Here is a 17,472-nt window from a genome sequence, read left to right on the forward strand (position 1 = left end):
GTGCTGTTTTAAGCACCAATTCTCATGGGAAACTTAGCCACACATATTTAACATGTGGAATTTGCAATCACTTTGATCAGCGAAATGAACAAAGGGTGTGTTAATAGGATTTTATTAAGTAGTGTGGACGGAGGTGCTTCTGGAGGCTGTGAAATGAATTTGGTGTAATATCAGGGGATTACAGCATTCAGCTGTCTAATGCCACTATTTGTGTATATGTGAAGGATTGATATTTTTAAATGGAGTAGCAATGGTAGCGGTAAAACTGAAATAACCCAGGACCCTTTGGACTTGGGTAATACCAAACTGGCGATTTGCCACACAATTGGATCTTACTACTTTTAACACCTAAGCACATTTTTATTTCACTAGATTTTTTTTTACAAGTTACACAATATTATAATAAACTGTCTGGTGAACCCAGTGAGTTTAAAGGAAGCAGGAAATAAAGGGTGCTTCTGACACTGGCAATAGCCTTGTTCCACGACAGCGAACCCAAACGATACACACTTGTTGGGTTGGAAATGGGGACATATATGTACCTTGATAATAAAATTTATTTTGAACTTTATAACTAAAATCTTTTCAAACACAAATGGGGAATGTCTTTTTCACAATTTGTATGAATGACTTAGATGAATACCCCTGTTAGCTGATTAGCCAGGTGAGGAAGTGAGTCTGAAGTCTCTCCACAGGGATTTGTATGAATGAGAAAGCTGACGACAAAGGGGTGTGATTTAGGAAAACGTGAACAGACAATAAACAACTTTTGAGCAGAAAATAGTAAACATTAATGTACAAATAGATAGATACTGGTTTAGGATTCAGCAAAAGTAAACATGCAAATACAGCAAGCAATTAGTGTGTTGGATTTTATTGCATGTAGCTTGGAGCACCACAGTTATAACAGTATAACAAGATTGTAGGGGCATTTAGAGCATTGTTGCTACCTGGATAGAGGGAGATACTTGGCCTTGAGGTCTATGCAGTGTAGATTGATTGGATTGATTCCACGGGATGGTCCTGTCCCATGTAGAGAGAGCATAAACTAGGTAGTTCAGAAGAATGCAAGGTGGGGTGATAAGCTTATTGAGATGTACACCATTTCAAAGAAATACCAAAGGGCTTCCTTTAGTGGGGAAACTTAGAACCATGTTCTCGGGATAAGGAGTGAGGCAAGGAAACTTGGTTATCTTTGGAAGTCTCTTTCTCACAGGTTATGGATCTTTAGATATTCAGTGTATTCAAGACACAGTTTTTGGATGAGGGAATCAGAGGATATGGGGATCAGATGGAAAAGTGTCAAGACACAACATCAACCACAGCCTTGCAGAATGACAGGACAGACACTGGGATTATTTTGTCTATTCCTATTTCTTATTTAGTATATTCTTAAAGTTGTATAAAACTTTGCATCTCGTATCTCCTGAGCTGAGCATGATAAAAGAAGAGCACAGAAAGAAAACAAATTAATCACAAAGGTATGACATCCTTCAGAAAAGTGATGAGCAAAAAAAACTCCTCATTTTGAGATGGGTATCAGATGTGTTTTTGTCTCCTGCGAGGTAACTGGTTGAACTGTATGAGGGTGGAGGTAATTCTTTTTAAACTCGAATGGCCCTGCTTGGGGAGTGTCTGAGAAGTTCAATTTTAGCTTGGGAAGCCGCACTTGCTAGTAACAATTGTCGATCTTTTCAGCTTTTTCAAACTAAGTTTCCTCATTTATTTCACAGATTTAATGGTTTCAATCCTGAAACCAGGAAGCCAATGCACAGGGAGTGTGGCTTTATCAGAATCAAGCCTGGCACCAACAAAGTGGCATTTATCAGCGCACAAAACACAGGTAGAGTACTACCTGCACTGAATACTCTAATACACTTTGAAATGAAACTCTTCCTTCAGAGGATAATTGAGCTGCTGTGTATTTACATTTTATCTTAGTTATATAATTATTGTTGAATGAGTCAGGTTCCTGGTGTATGTGTGTGGAAATTCATTGAAACATATTATCTAATCTGCAAAACACATTACATTTCAACATAAATTTCTTTTCAGAAGGATACTGTGGTAAATTCATAGGTGCCTTTGGTACAGAGACAGAACTCAGTATCTCATTGAAATGGATTTGGAACAGTAAGGGCAACTAAAAGGCAGGCTCCAGCCAATCATGAGCCATTAAAGACAGTTTATTGATATCAATCTGTAAGTGCCTTTTCTTCCCCCCCACCACCACCCCCAAAGAGACAGCTGAGGACTGTCCCTGACAGGGTAAAACCTGGATGACCATGAGGATAATTGTTATTGGATCAGTGAGTCAATGGCAGCTATTAGGGAGTGAAAATAGAGAAAAGATGTTGCATAATGCAGTGGAGGAAGACATGCCCAGCAAGTCAGGCGGGGGTTGTTCTCCACTTGCAGAGATAAAGAAAGAAAAGAACCACGAGCTAAAGTAGCATCACAGATGAACAAGTGATGCAGAGAAATCAAGTTTCATTAAGTTGTAGAATCAAATACGTAGTCCAGAAGGCTACAATATGTTTGGTCATTATTCTTTTCAGCTTATTCTCATGATCATCCTGGTTTTCTATGATCTTTCCTGCAATTTAACAAGCTTCTTTTCTGTGCTTCCAAGTTCAACCTGAATCAGTAACTCTTTTTCTCTTCTTAGGTATGACCTGATGAGTATTTCCAGCATTTTCTTTCAAGAGGTGAATTAATCTTTAGAACTATTGGGATGCAAATGCATCCTTGGTCCCATATGTGCATATAATGCAATGGTTGCATGTTGCAATTTGTTTCTGAAATCAGGTTGTTTGACAAACTAGCATTGTCCAATTAAACGAGGTGGTTAAGCACCACCTGTTGAAAGGGCAACTGACATTCAGTGTCAAGTTTGAAGCCCTTATGGTAAGTTGAATTTTGGATTTAAACGTTAACTCTGTATCTCTTTCAACAGATGCTGCTTGATCTGCTAAGTTATGTTTTCATTTCAGATTTCCAACTTCAGTTTTCTGATAACTTAATGAAACATTTTGATGATTTTCTACTCATTTTTTTCTCTTCCTCATGAGTGTTAACTGCTTTTTTTTTGTTTATCGAGCTGACGTTTGTCGTGTGTTCACTGAAACAGATCGATTGTTTATTAATGCCCCTAGTTTCTGCCCATTTCTGTTTTTTCACCTCGATTCTTCCTCATCTGCTGGCACTAAAACTCAAATCACAGAGTTGTCACAGGTGGACAAGTTGAGATTAAATAATTCTCAAAAATGTTACTGTCAAGGCTGTCAAACTCTTAATGGGATGCTCAGTGAAGAACACATACATCAGGATGCTGTTTATTGAATACATCTTTGCATCGAGCACTATCATCCCCACAAAACTCATTACTAATATACAAGACCTGGGCCACGATACTCGCTGTGTAACTGGATCCTCAATTTCCACACTTGAGGACCCAAGTCCTTGAGGATTGCCAGCAACATTTCTCCACTCCCACCATTAGTACAGGTGCCTCACAAGACTCTGTGCTTCGCCCCCTGCTCTACTCACTTAGTACCTATGATTGTGTGGCTAAGGACAGCTCCAATGGCATATTCAAATTTGCTGACATCACCGCTGTTGTTGGCTGAATCAAAAGTGGTGATGAATCGGCATATAGGAGGGAGATTGAAAATCCTGTTGAGTGGTACCACAACAACAGCCACTCACTCAATGTCACCAAAGTCAAAGAGCTGATTATTCACTACAGCAGGAAGAAGCTGGAGGACCATGAACCAGTTCTCATTGGAAAGAGGGTCAGTAGTTTTAAATTCCTTGGCATTATCATATCAGAGAATCTGTCCTAGGACCAGCAATTGTGCCATCTCAAAGACAGTGCCTCTACTTTCTTAGAAATTTGCATGTCACCAAAAACTTTTTAAAAAAAAAATGCTTCCATAGCTGCACAGTGGAGAGTCTTCCAACTAGTTGCATCACCTGCTGGTATGGGAACACACCTATGTTCGGGAATGGAAACAACTACAGAAAGTGGTGGACACATCACAGCCAAAGCCCTCCCCAACATTGAACACATTCACATGGAGCACTGCCACAAGAATGCAGCATCCATCATCAAAGACCTCCACCAACCAAATCACGCTGTCTTCTCACTACTACCGAAGCCTTAGGTCCCACTCCACCAGGTTCAGGAACAACACCTTCAGGCTCCTGAACTGGCATGGATAACTTTAGTTGGCTCAACACTTGAACTGATTGACAACCGATAGGTTCACCTTCAAGGATTCTTTACAACTCATATTTTCTGTTTTTTTTAATTTGTTTTGCATAATTTGTCATTTTTTGCACATTGGTTATTTGTAGGTCTTTGTTATTGTATAGTTTTTTTTTTGTAAATTCTATTATATTTAGTTTCCTGTAAATGTTTGCAAGAAAATGAATCTCAAGGTATTATATGGTATTGCTTGGGACTTGGAAATTTTGAAGCTCCTATCACTTGAGAATGCTTCCCTATAGTCTAGTGTGTTCATATTAAATCATTAATGGATTAACGATTTACAAAAGCAAAATAAGTGCAAAGAAAAAAAATAGAATTAATGCAGAGTCCTGATGCAGGGTCTTGACCTAAAATGTCAACTGTCCACTTGTCTCCATGGATGCTGCCTGGCCTGCAGAGTTCCTTCAGCAATTTGTGTTTTTTTGCTCTAAATCGTACCATCTACAGCTTATTGTGCAAACATGAGGAAATCTGCAGATGCTGGAAATTCAAATAACACACACAAAATGCTGGTGGAACACAGCAGGCCAGGCAGCATCTATAAGGAGAAGCACTGTCGACGTTTCAGGCCGAGACCCTTCGCCAGGACGAAGGCCCGAAGGGTCTCGGCCTGAAATGTCGACAGTGCTTCTCCTTATAGATGCTGCCTGGCCTGCTGTGTTTCACCAGCATTTTGTGTGTGTTGTTTACAGCTTATTGTGTGTGTGGTTTTTTTTGCTCCAAATTACATCATCTGCAGTTTATTGTGTGTCTAATCTACTTTTACCATGGTTGCTTCTGTTTTTGTTATTTTTAGGAGCAGTACTGTTTCCTTAATGATCAAGTTGTATTCATATATCAAATAAAGTAAACATCAAGTTTATCTGCTTTTATTGGTGGTGATGCTGGTAACTGAAATCATGAGGGCTTGCCCTGAGTTGCAAAGAGAGTTATCAGAACCAGAAGATGGCACCACTACAACCGTGGCACTTCTTTTGTACTGCAATGAAGTGTCAGTTCCCGACCGTAGGATCTGATTTGGGGCTTGGAAAGCTTTGTAATTTTAAGCCCTGTGCTATCTCATATCAACTTTCCTTTTTTCTTTTACTTTAAATAAAATACAGATGTTTTTATGAGTAGGATTTCAGCAGCGAAGTACAGATTACTCTCCTCCCTTGTTTTCTGGCTGTTGCATTAGAATGTCATGAGTAACGTGACCAAGTTACCATTCTGCTTTTCCAACGCCAGCTGCATCTCTTAAACCAAGTAATAACACGGCTGTTCTTATGTCTTCAAAGTTTCTGGCAACACCCTCAAAAGAAAAATTCCACTGTGGAAAAAAAGCAGCACAACTTGTTAACCCATCTCTAATCCACTGCAGTGAATCACCAAAAGTTTGCGAGTCAGCTTTCAACTGGCTCAGTACAGGCATGATTTTGGATTCAAACATTGATTCCTCTGGAACTACATCAAATTGTGAATTAATTTCTGTTAGTGTCTTTGCACTCTGTGATATTCTTACTGAATAGAATAGAAATTGAACATAGTCAATCAGCATTGCTTAGGTTCCTCTGTATATCTTTTTTTTATAACTTGCTTTTGCTGGCATGGTGATCAGAGAGTCCTTTGAGGATAGATATTATCCAAACAGAAAACACATTTTTGTTATACAGATTTGACATCTATCTATTTTTCCCCTTTATCTCTAAGCCTGAATACCTCTGGACATTTGTCTCAGAATTGTTTGCTTTTTTAAAAAAATATAAAAATGCAACCAACCAGCCTGAAGTGAAAATGTCTTTTGAAGAAATAGTGTGTATTTGCATGAATATACTAAGTACCTCATGCTAAAGCAAGAGAAACTTATCATTGTTTGCTGTTATAAATTCCTTTTGAGCTTTCTATATTTCATACAATCTCATTGGTAAGTTCTCGGCCCCCTAAAAAGCAAATGGCATTTGATCTTTCATTAGCTGTCATAACCTTTTACAACACTTTTTATATAACCTGCAGGACCTTGAACACCTAAGCATCAAATGGCACCCGTTGTATTACCTAGGGAGTTTTCATCCACAATCCTCACTGGAGTTTACATACCACCAGTGGCCGACTATAATCAAGAGCTTGAGATACTGTATGATGCCATCACAAAACAAGAAGTAGTCCATCACAACGCCTTTTAAATCGTATTCAACCAGGTTTGTTTGAATAAACCCCCCCCCCCCCCCCCAGGTGCCATCAGCAGATAACCTGTAGCACCAAAGGTGCCAACACACTAGACTACTGTCATACTAAGATAATGAATGCCTACCATTCCATGCCCAGATCACATTTTGGGAAATCCGATCACTTGCCTGTCCTCCTACCTGCATTCAGGCAGAGGCTAAAGAGCAAGGCTCCAGAGATGAGGACAACAAAAAGGTGGTCATGGGAGGCAGAGCAGCAGTTACGGGATTGCTTCGAGTTGGTGGATCTGAATGAATACACTATGGTTATCATGAACTTTATAAAAACAGATGTAGATCAGTGGTTTCTCATATTCAGTCTTTCCCAACCAGAAGCCCTGGATGAACCATGAGATCCACAATCTGCTGAAGACTAGATCAGAGGCATCCAGTTCTGGTGACCAAGGAAGTTACAAGAGGTCTAGGAACAACCTCTGCAAAGCCATTTCACGGCTGAAGTGGCAATTTCAGACTAAACCTGAGTCAATGAAGGAAGCTCAATGGTTGTGACAGGGCTTGAATACTGTCACCTCTTATAAAGTAAAATCAAGCAACATGGGCAACAACAGGGCTTTGCTTCCAGATTAACTCACTGCCTTCCTAATTCACTTTGACCTTCAAAACATGGAGGAGCCATCACAAACTCCCACAGGTCCTGATGATCTTGTGATTTCAGTCTTTGAGGCTGATGTGTGAGCATCCTTCAGAAGAGCGAACCCGCGAAAAGCATCCAGGGTACCTGGCCCTGTACTAAAAACCTGAGCTGTTCAATTGGCTGGAGTGTTCACTGAGATCTTTAACCTCTCACTTTGGCAGTCTGAGGTACCCACCTGCTTCAAGCAGGCTTCAGTCATGCTGGTGCCAAAGAAGAACATGGTAATCTTCCTCAATGACCATGATCCAGTACTCTTACCTGAGAAGCAACTTGGATCCATCCATCTTGCCTACTGGAGCAACAGGTCCACAGCAGATGCCATCTCATTGGCTCTTCATTCAACCCTGGAACATCTGGACAGCAAATGTGCATGCATCAGGGTGCTCTTTATCGACTACAGCTCAGCATTCAATACTATCATCTTTCAAAACTAATCAATAACCTTCAGGACCTTGGCCTCAGTACCTCCTTGGGAAGTTGGATCCTCAATTTCCTCACTCGCAGACCCCAGTCAGTTCAGGTTAGCAACGACATCTCTGCCACAATCACCATCAGCATGGATGCACCACAAGGCTGTGTGCTTTGCCCCTACTCTACTCGCTTTGCACTTATGACCGTCTGGCTAAGCAGAGCTGCAATGCCATATTCAAGTTTGCTGATGGCACAATTGTAGGTTGAATCAAAGGTGGTGATGAATCCGTATGTAGGAGGGAGATTAAAAATCTGAGCGGTGCCACAACAACAACCTCTTACTCAATGTCAGCAAGACCAAGGAGCTGATTTTTTTTACTTTGGGAGAAGGAAACCAGAGGTCCATGAGCCAGTCCTCATTAGAGGATGAGAGGTGGAGAGGGTCAGCAACTCTAAATTCCTAGCTGTTACCATTCCAGAGGACCTGTCCTGACCCCAGCACGTAAATACAATTACAAATAAAACACAGCAGGGCTTCTACTTCTTAGGAGTTTGCAAAGATTTGGAATGACATCTAAAACTTTGACAAACTTCTACAGATGTGTGGTGGAGAATATATTGACTGGTTGTCTCACAGCCTGGTATGGAAATACCAATACCATTGAATGAAAAATCCTACAAAATGTAGTGAAATCAGCCCCGTAGATCATGGGTAAAACCCTCCCCACCATTGAGCACATCTACGTGGAGTGTTATCACAGGAAAGCAGCATCCATTATTAGGGACCCCCACCACCTTGGTCATGCTTTCTTCTCACTGCTGCCCTCAGGAAGAAGATACTCACACCACCAGGTTCAGGAACAATTATTACCCCTCAAGCATCAGGCTCCTGAACCAGAGGGAATAACTTCACTCGCCCCATCCCTGAACTGTTCCCACAACCTTTGGACTCACTTTCAAGGGCTCTTCATCTCATGGTCTCAGTATTTATTGCATATTTGTTTGTTACTATTATTTCTTTCTTGTACTTGCAAAGTTTGCTGTCTCTTACACACTAGTGGGGTCTTTCATTGATTCTGTTTTGGTTAGTATACTGTTAGGGATTTATTGAGTATGCCCACCAGAAAATGAACCTCAGGGTTGTATATGGTGACATATGTACTTTGATGATAAATTTAGTTTGAACTTTCTTGTAATCTGTCCTATCCTTACAAATGTGTGGAGTTGTGGCCATAATGTTTTCACTGTTGATATCAGCACATTTGCCTTTTTGTGAATTCCAGCACAGAAATAAAGCAAATAAAATTTGTATGGCAGATAGATTTTTACTTGCATGAGTTTGGAGCAGCCTCTGTTTCCCTGAATTCTGTGTTCACCACTGTGAGTCTCCAAGCTGGACAATGGAGATGATTGATGTGCATTTAGTTGGAGCAGCTTTGTTGAGACTAGTATTTGGGATTATTAATAGTGCAGTATTTTAGTTTCCAGTGTGCTAATAAGACTATTGTTTGGAATATTTTCCACTCCTTATTTTGGAACTGTCTTTACTCAGCTAAATGTTGTGAATTTCATTTTTGCATCCATAATCACACTACAGCCCAGACGTGAATCAATCCTTTCCCCGAGAGTCCTCTATAAAGTTCCTTCCTCTTGCCTTAAAGCCTATAGCCTTTTGTATTTAATATCCCCACCATGCATAAAAGATAATATCTTTCCTGTGCCTCTCATTATTTCATTTTCTCCATGCGGTCGCTCCAGCGAAAATAGTCCAGTTTCTCTCCATAAATCCAGACAACATCCATTAGAATCTGTTTCCAACAAAATCACATCTTCCCTGGAATGTGGTGACCAGACCATCATACAGTACTCCAGTTGTGGCCTGAACATTGATCTGTATAGTTGCAATGTTACCTTGCAGCTCTTGATGCCACTTTTGGAATAATGGACTTGAACCTCAATGTTCATCAACATTCCTTAGTACCCTATCATTTACTGTACTTCTCCTACCCCAATTTGACTTCCCAAAATGGATCGTATCACACTTGTTTAGATTAAGTTCCATTTGCCCAACTTTCAATGATCTTTACCCTGCTGTACCCTTAGACAGCCTTCCTTACTATCTATAACACCCCTGATTTTTATGTCATTTGCAAACTTTTAATCGTACCTCCTACATTCACATGTAATTATTAATATATATCACAATTAATGGAAGACCCAGCTCCAACCCCTGTGGTACAGATTTCCAATAAGCAAAACGTTTCTGCTCCACTACTCTTTGCTTCCTATCAACAAGCCACTTCTGGATGCAGTTTTCCAGATTACCTTAAATTCCATATGTCAACCTTCTGGACTAGCTCATTATGCTGGACCTTGTCAAATGTCTTACTGAGTTCTATGTAGCAAACTCTACCACTCTGCCTTCATCAGTCATTTTAGTCACCTCCTTAAAATCTCAGTGAGATTTCTGAGACAGAGTTTCATCTGCACAAAGCCATGCGGGCAATTCCTTGACCATCCCTTAGGATTTTCTGTATTAATTTCCTTATGATTGATATAAGGCTCACTGGCCTGTGATTGTTTGGTTTAACCCATTTCCCTTCTTTAGCTGTTAGCTTCTATAACCTGTGTTCTGGTACCTCACCCGTGCTTAATGATGAATCAAAAATTTCTGTCAGGGCCCCAGATGTCTTCTGCCTTGCACCCTGAGGTAGATTTCATCTGGCCCTGGCAATTTAGTCACACTTATATGTTCTAAGACATCTAATATCTTCAGCTTCTTAATACTGATATGGTCCTGACTATCAAAGTTACCCAAAACCTTCCTCGTCCTTCTTCGTGAGCATAGATGAGATGCTTTTTAAGGGCCTTGCCCACAGCTCCTGGCTCCACATTAAGGGGATCTACTCTTTCCCGCTGGCTCTTGCTCCTAAAGGAATATCTTAGGTTCTTCTTCATCTTAACTGCCAAGGATATCTCATGGCCACTTTGTGCCCTTCTCTAAGTGCTCCCCTTTGCTCTCTATGTTTTTTAAGAGTCTCACTCAATTTCTGTTGCCTATATCTGTCATAGGCCTCTTTTTTAAACAAAAAATCTACCCTTTATTATCCAAGTTTCCCTAACTGCGCCATCTTTGGCCTTTTTGCTCTTAACTGGAACACGCCCTGTGGTCTTATAATTCACTTTTGAAAGATTCTCACTTGTCACTGTCACTTTACCTACAAGCATCTTCCCCTAATCTGCTTTCTGCAGATTGTCTCTTATACTGCTATAATCAGCTTCCCTCCAATTTAGGACCTTAACTTGAGGGCCAACTTTAACCCTTTCCATAACTACTTTGAAACTTACATAAATATAGTCAGTGTTCCTGAAGAGATCCCCCTCTGACACTTCTCCCACCTGCCCAATTCCTTTCCCTAAGGTAAAGTCAACTACTGTCACATTTCTCTGTTTGGACAATCCACCTATTGTCTCAGAAAGAACTCTTGGGCACACTTTGCAAATTCCATTCCATCTAAACCTTTGCAAGAAGGCAAATCCCAGTCAGTATTGGGGAAGTTAAAATTCATTTTTGTTACAACCGTGTGCGTGTGTGCCTATTGTCTGATTTGCTTTCATACAGTATCTTTTCTCTAGTTCCCACAGACTGTAGCGTGCTTATTGTATAATCCTTGCACAGAGATCACCCTCTCTTGATGCTAAATTCTATTCACATGGTCTTGTTTAGTGATTGTACTCTGCAGTTCATGTCTATTAAAAGGACAAGGAAAAACCAAAAGCAGTGGATTGTATGTTTCCTCCTGCATCACTGCTATTACTCTAAACTCTAGTCCTTTTCAGTTTTCACAGTTGTTGTTGCCCTGGGCCAGTTTATTCTCTTTCTTCTGGTGCAGTATGAATTGTTTGCTGTGAAGGCTCCATAATATATCGACTGCAAAGATTCCTGTTTGCCCCTATTCAAGTATTGCGTGTACTCAAATTACCGCAGGTCTACCCCATCAGTGAGTTACTCGTTGGCAGAGAGACTGAAGGTGCTGCACTTGGTGAGGCCATGCCGCTGCCTGCATCAGAGAGGTGTTGGATCGGAGAAGTCGGTGTACAAAGGCGGTGTGCGGTCTAACTGCGAGTGATCATCTTACTCACTTTTCTTGTGATGGCAAGACCCTGTTGGTCATTGTTAATGTGGATGCTGCAAGTCCGATTCACTGATTTGTGGGCGGACGGTGAGGGAACTGCATGGTCTGGTTTGTAGTGAGGACTAAGCCTCAGGTGTCACCTGTTCTCTGTTGCCAAGGAGAGAGGTGCTGGAGTCGGTACGCTACACCGGAACGGCAGGGGTCAGTGCGCTCCAGCGGAGTGCTGGGAGCAGTGTGTCACGGTGTCCAAGCTGCAGCCCCACGCTCGCTCGACAACTGTATTGTGTTTGACTGCTGCCACATGCACGGGCTCTGGGTCTTGGACATTTTTTTGTGTGACTGCTGTCTTATATGTGCTCTACGTGCCTTGTGCTGTGTGTACTGTGTTTTGCTCCTTGGCATCAGAGTAATACTGTTTTGTTTGGCTGTATTCATGTATGATTGAATGACAATTAAACTTGAATGTTGAGTATCATTTATGCAGAGCCTTTCAAGACTTTAGGATGTCCCAGAGTGATCCTTTCATTGTCTCTAAATGTCAGACTTTTAACTGTTGTTTTGTAGCAACAGTACAGTGCTACATGTGCTACAAAGTGTTACATGTAACATGTTGAAATACAACCCCTGGTGCAGAAAGAAAGCAAAATAGTGAGGTAGTATTCATGGACCGTTCAGCAATCTGATGCTGGAGAGGAAGAAGCTGTCCCTCAAACGCTCCTGTACCTCCTCCCTGATGGTAGTAATGAGAAGGGGACATGTCCTGAATGGTGAGGGTCCCCAGTGATGGATTCACCTTGTGAAGCGGCTTGTGAAGATTTCCTTGATGGCGTGGAGGCTGTGATAGAGCTGGCTGACTTTACAACCCTCTGCCGGTTTTACCAACCCTATCCATTGGCTTCTCCATACAAGATGGTGATGCAACTGGGCAGAATGCTCTTCACCGTACAATTTGCTGCCAAATCTCCTCAAACTCACTGAGATATAGTTTCTGGCATGTCTTCTTCAGAATTGCATCAATGTGTTGGGCCCAGGATAGATCTTTGGGGATGTTGACACTCAACATAACAGGTGTAGAATCTATTTATTTGTGACCTCTATACAGTCGGCCCTCTTTATCCGCGAGGGATTGGTTCTGGGACCCCTCGTGGATACCAAACATCGCGGATGCTCAAGTCCCTTATTCAACCTGTCTCAATGCAGTGGACCTTAGGACCCAGCGGAACCCGAGACCTTATTTAACGTGACTCAGTGTGGTGGACATTAGGACCTGGCGTCAGAGCTCTGAATCCACAGTGTTTCTGTTCACGAAAATAATAACTATCACGTTTGAAAATAAAGTGGAAATAATAGAGCGATTGGAAAGAGGTGAAACGCCATCGATCTTTGGAAAAGCGTTAGGCTACGTCGGTCAACAATCAGAACAATTTTAAAGGATAAAGTGAGAAAGGCCCTGCCCCGATGAAAGCTACAATTATTATTAAGCAACGCAATGGTTTAATTATTGGGTTTTGGGTTTTTGATCCTCCACATCAACCTGGCATGGTGGAGAGCGCACTTGGGAGCAACCTGTAACTGCTGGTGCTGAAACATATGTTCTTAACCATTTTATATGCACAGAAAGGTAAAATATATACTATATACTAAGACAAACGTTTGACTAACTGACGCTAAATAATACTGGATGTACCTGTTCCGACTTAGTAAGATAACTTGCGGTTTTATCCGATCCCGATCCACGATAACCCACGCACATCCTCCCATATACTTTAAATTATCTCTAGATTACTTATAATACCTAATACAATGTAAATGCTATGTAAAATAGTTGTTATACTGCATTGTTTAGGGAATAATGACAAGAAAAAAAAGTCTGTACATGCTCGAACAACAAGTGCTGGAAGAGCACTTCCGGGTTTTTGCGATTCGCGGATGCGGAATTCGTGGATAAGGAGGGCCGACTGTACTTAATTGTTCCATTCCAGACTGACCTTTGTTTCTCTCTGTAAACTAGAAGTCCAAACTGCCTGTATCATGATTAGTATCTCCTAATGAATGCTGAGCTTGCTGGCTCCTGGTTTGTGTGTCTCATTTTTCACCCCATTCCATTATCACCTCAGTAAAATAAACCCTTCCCTTAACTCTGGCCAGCTGAGATTGCACTATTGATGACTGTGCTGTGAGCTGACAAGGCCTAAAATCTCCCAGAACAACTTTGCTCTCTCTCTCTCTTCTTTCCCCTTCAAGATCTTGCTTAAAACCAACCAATGTGACTTTGTATTAATTTTTTTCTGCTGCTGTTTCTATGAGATATTTTGGAACACTTTTACTGCATTAAAGGTGCTCTATATAAATGGAATTGATGTTAACGCATACCATTGGTTTGTATTAGGAACATTTCAGAAAGCTTTTCTGTGGAAATAGTTTATAAACTAATATTTTTTTCTGATGCAAGGTATTGTGGAGATTGAAGAAGGAGAGGTGAAGGATCATGAGTTGACATTGTCCTCGCATTCTGTGGCTCGAATGTCCTTTGCAAAGGAGCCACATGTCCAGCAAGTAAGCATGGGGCTCAAAGGTCTGGGGTTTTTGCTGCTATTACAACAAGAGTTCCTATTTATTGCTATTATATTGTATTAAGTGGTAGTGATTGTAACATAGTGGTGTGACTATATGGTTAATAGGCTGACCTCTCTATAGTTTCCTATTGGAAACCTTCTCCAATTCTAGTGTTGAAGGAATGTTCTGTTGTAAAGGTGAAATTACTTTCATCAGTACTTCCCCCGTATGAGGAAGTAGTTGCTTCCTTCAAAGTGTTGGCATCTTGTGCGGCATTACCTGGTTAATGTGCACAATTCTGTCTGATAAATAACTGGTAAACTTTGATCTAGCTGATTTTTCCCTGAGCACATCGTGAAGTTATCTCCTTGTTTGTTCTTCCACTAATCCTTTTCGACCTCTCACTTTGTATCCCCTGCTCTTAGTTTTAATTCAATTTCTTTGGCATTTTTGTCTTCACTGTTTTCCCATTGTGAATATTTTTTGTGATACCTGCTTCTTGCTCTGTCTGCTCTCTGGTTTTGTATTTGACCCCAAGAGCTCTGACTGCGTATCTCACTATTCACAGTTTGCCTATTTTATCCTGTGGTATCAGCTGACTGCTGCCTCAGGATCCTATCTCTACTGTTGAAACTGTTGCTCTAAGTTCTTGTTCTCCTTGATTTGGCTTTTCCAATATAATCAAGCTGAACTTTAAATACCATTTCAGTTAGGTGGCACCTGTTTTACAGGAATATAATTGAAAGAGTTGGGTCTTGTTGACAAAGTGAGCTTAGAAAGACACAAGATAAGAAAGTAGTCTGACAGATTCTTTGTCAGTAAGGTCATGTTGGAGATTGGGGGTCAAAGGTGAGAAATCCAAGAAAATGTTGATGGATTTAAATCAAAAGCTGATGTTAGTTTTGCACTCACTGTTGTTTTGATAAAGACAATCCAGCTACTACTGGAAGTGAATGGTAAAGCCAGTAAGCTGATCTATCTGAGGCTTCCGTGGTTAGAGTTGACCAGCTTCTATCTGTCTAGATATGCAAGCCTGGGCAGTACGATGAGAGCAAGCTGTTGATCATGTAGCAAGCTCCCACTCTCCATGCATCTGATGAACCCAAAGGAATGGCAGAGACCGATACAGTTTGGTACCAGCAGCATTACAGGAATTGCCAGTCAGCATTGAACTCAATGTGAGACTGCCTTAGGGACTCTAGCTCTGGATTTTTCCCTCAAGGTTCACTCCCGAAGCCTTCCCCAATAGTGGGTGTAGCATCAAGGCAGCGAAGGTTTGAAATCAGAGTTTTCCTTTTTCTAGATGAGCTGCCAACCACGGCTGCCAAGCCCCATCTGCCCAAAGCCACTGGTTTTAGGGTGGCAGTAACCTACGTTTTCCCTTTCTCCTGTCAGTAGAAACATTTTTGCCGGACTTAGTAGCTAAGCCACACACGAAGGCCAGGAGCTGGACCTGGTTGTCAGATGATTTGGGGAACACGCCCATTGTGAGTATTAAATAGGTAGTGGGAGCTTATCCCGATTACCACCCCTAGCTATAATAACCTTAAATTGGTCTATATTCATAGGTTAAGACAGCAAACATGATTTAGTACAATTGGGATCAGCCAGGATGGGATGGAGTAAGGCTTTTTATGGGAACAAGTGGATTAAGTGCAAACTCAAGTTCTTCAAAATGCTGATCCTTGGAATTGTGCAGATTCGTCCTTGCCCTGGTATAGGATGAATATGCACACATCAGTATTTAATTTCAGATTGTTTAAAATGAAAAGCAACTGAAATCCACTCATTTTCCTCATTCCAGTGTTAACTAGATAGGGAGGAATGATGACAAGTATAAAATGTGAAGAATAATCAAGCTCAGGCTGAATGTGTCCTCGCCCAAATATTCTTTGTACTAGGGCATGTATTGATTGCTGGAGCTTTGTGCCAAACTACCCCTGCCAAACTCAAGGCCTGTTTTTTTCCCCCATTGATAACTCTTTAAAACAGCACATTCCAGAATTCAGATATTTCTCCTGGCGTTGAAATTTGGTACTGAATGCAGTTCTTCAGTAGGGGAGCCATATTCACCACTGTTTCCCCCAGATCTGCAAATAAATTGACCTAGTCACACTCACAAAACTATACCCTACAGACAATGTGCTGGATTCTCCTCCTAATCTTTCTGTACATTTCGTTTAACTTGAGGGTGTGGGACCAGAGGGAGTACAATGAGAAGCTTTGACTGCAGATTACTTGGTCTCATGGTATTGTTAAATATGACCAACTTAATGTCCTCCTGAATGCCAGCTGCTGTCTTTCCCCACCTGATAAATGAGTGCTCCTCCAAATATGAATGACACTTTGAAGAATCGGTTTGAAAATGACAAGGCCATAAGATGTACTGTAGTATGGAATTTCAATAACCATCACCAAGAATGGCTGACCAGTGTCAGTACTAACTGAGCTGGCTAAGTATTGAAGGATACAGCTACAGACTGGAGCTGTGACAGATAGTGAGTGACTCAACATGAGGGATGAGCTCTTCCTCATCAGTCTACCCCTGGAAGCTGCATCTGTCCATGACAGAAATGACTGCTGCAATGTGTTATCGTCAGATTGAATGCACTTCCCTCATGTTGTGTAACATTACAATAAATCTAAATAGGATGGACTCAGATCAGGTCCAGCAGTTCAGAAACTGGGTATCAATGAGGAGCTGTGGACAATTAACAGTTGCAGAACTAGTATCTCCACTATCTGTAAATTCATTGTTGGCTAGATCACTCACCTTGTTGTTGCAGTCAAGTAGGATTGGTCATGGCTCGATGAGTACATAACCTTACCTAAATATGAGCTATCAACTTGTTGAAGCTACAACATAGGATTTCACTTTGCCTGTCAAAATGTATTGAAACCTGAGAAGGGCAAGCCTATCTAATGGATGACGATGCCATACCTTGTCATAACAAGGGCATGAAATGCGTAAAGAGTTAGCTAAACCTTCTCAGATACTGCTCTGATTAACTGCTTTGTGCTTCCTTGCTTGTCCATCTACTGAAAAAGTCTCCTCACCCTTGTAGTCTTTCATATCTTTGATGTGCAGAAAGTCAGCCACTTCCACAGCAGGATGCTGAATAAAATCAATTCTCGTTCCTCCTTCAGTATGATTCAACAGATTGTGTATGAACATTGCAGTTCAGAAATATAACTTTGAACACTAGAACACTACAGCACAGTATAGGCCCTTCAGCC

At 41.2% G+C, this 17,472-nt stretch overlaps 1 protein-coding gene across 4 annotated transcripts in view; it reads left to right on the forward strand.

Annotated features, from left to right (window-relative positions):
• Positions 1-17,472, forward strand: part of thap4 (THAP domain containing 4) — a 76,546-nt gene that overhangs the window by 41,890 nt on the left and 17,184 nt on the right. For all 4 annotated transcript variants that reach the window (XM_073040586.1, XM_073040587.1, XM_073040585.1 and 1 more), the window contains 2 exons: positions 1,734-1,843; positions 14,132-14,235. In XM_073040586.1, coding sequence (XP_072896687.1) covers positions 1,734-1,843; positions 14,132-14,235 — 214 coding nt within the window. The remainder of the gene's footprint in view (positions 1-1,733; positions 1,844-14,131; positions 14,236-17,472) is intronic.

Source organism: Hemitrygon akajei, chromosome 3, assembly GCF_048418815.1.
Source record: "Hemitrygon akajei chromosome 3, sHemAka1.3, whole genome shotgun sequence".
Classification (NCBI taxonomy): Eukaryota; Metazoa; Chordata; class Chondrichthyes; order Myliobatiformes; family Dasyatidae; genus Hemitrygon; species Hemitrygon akajei.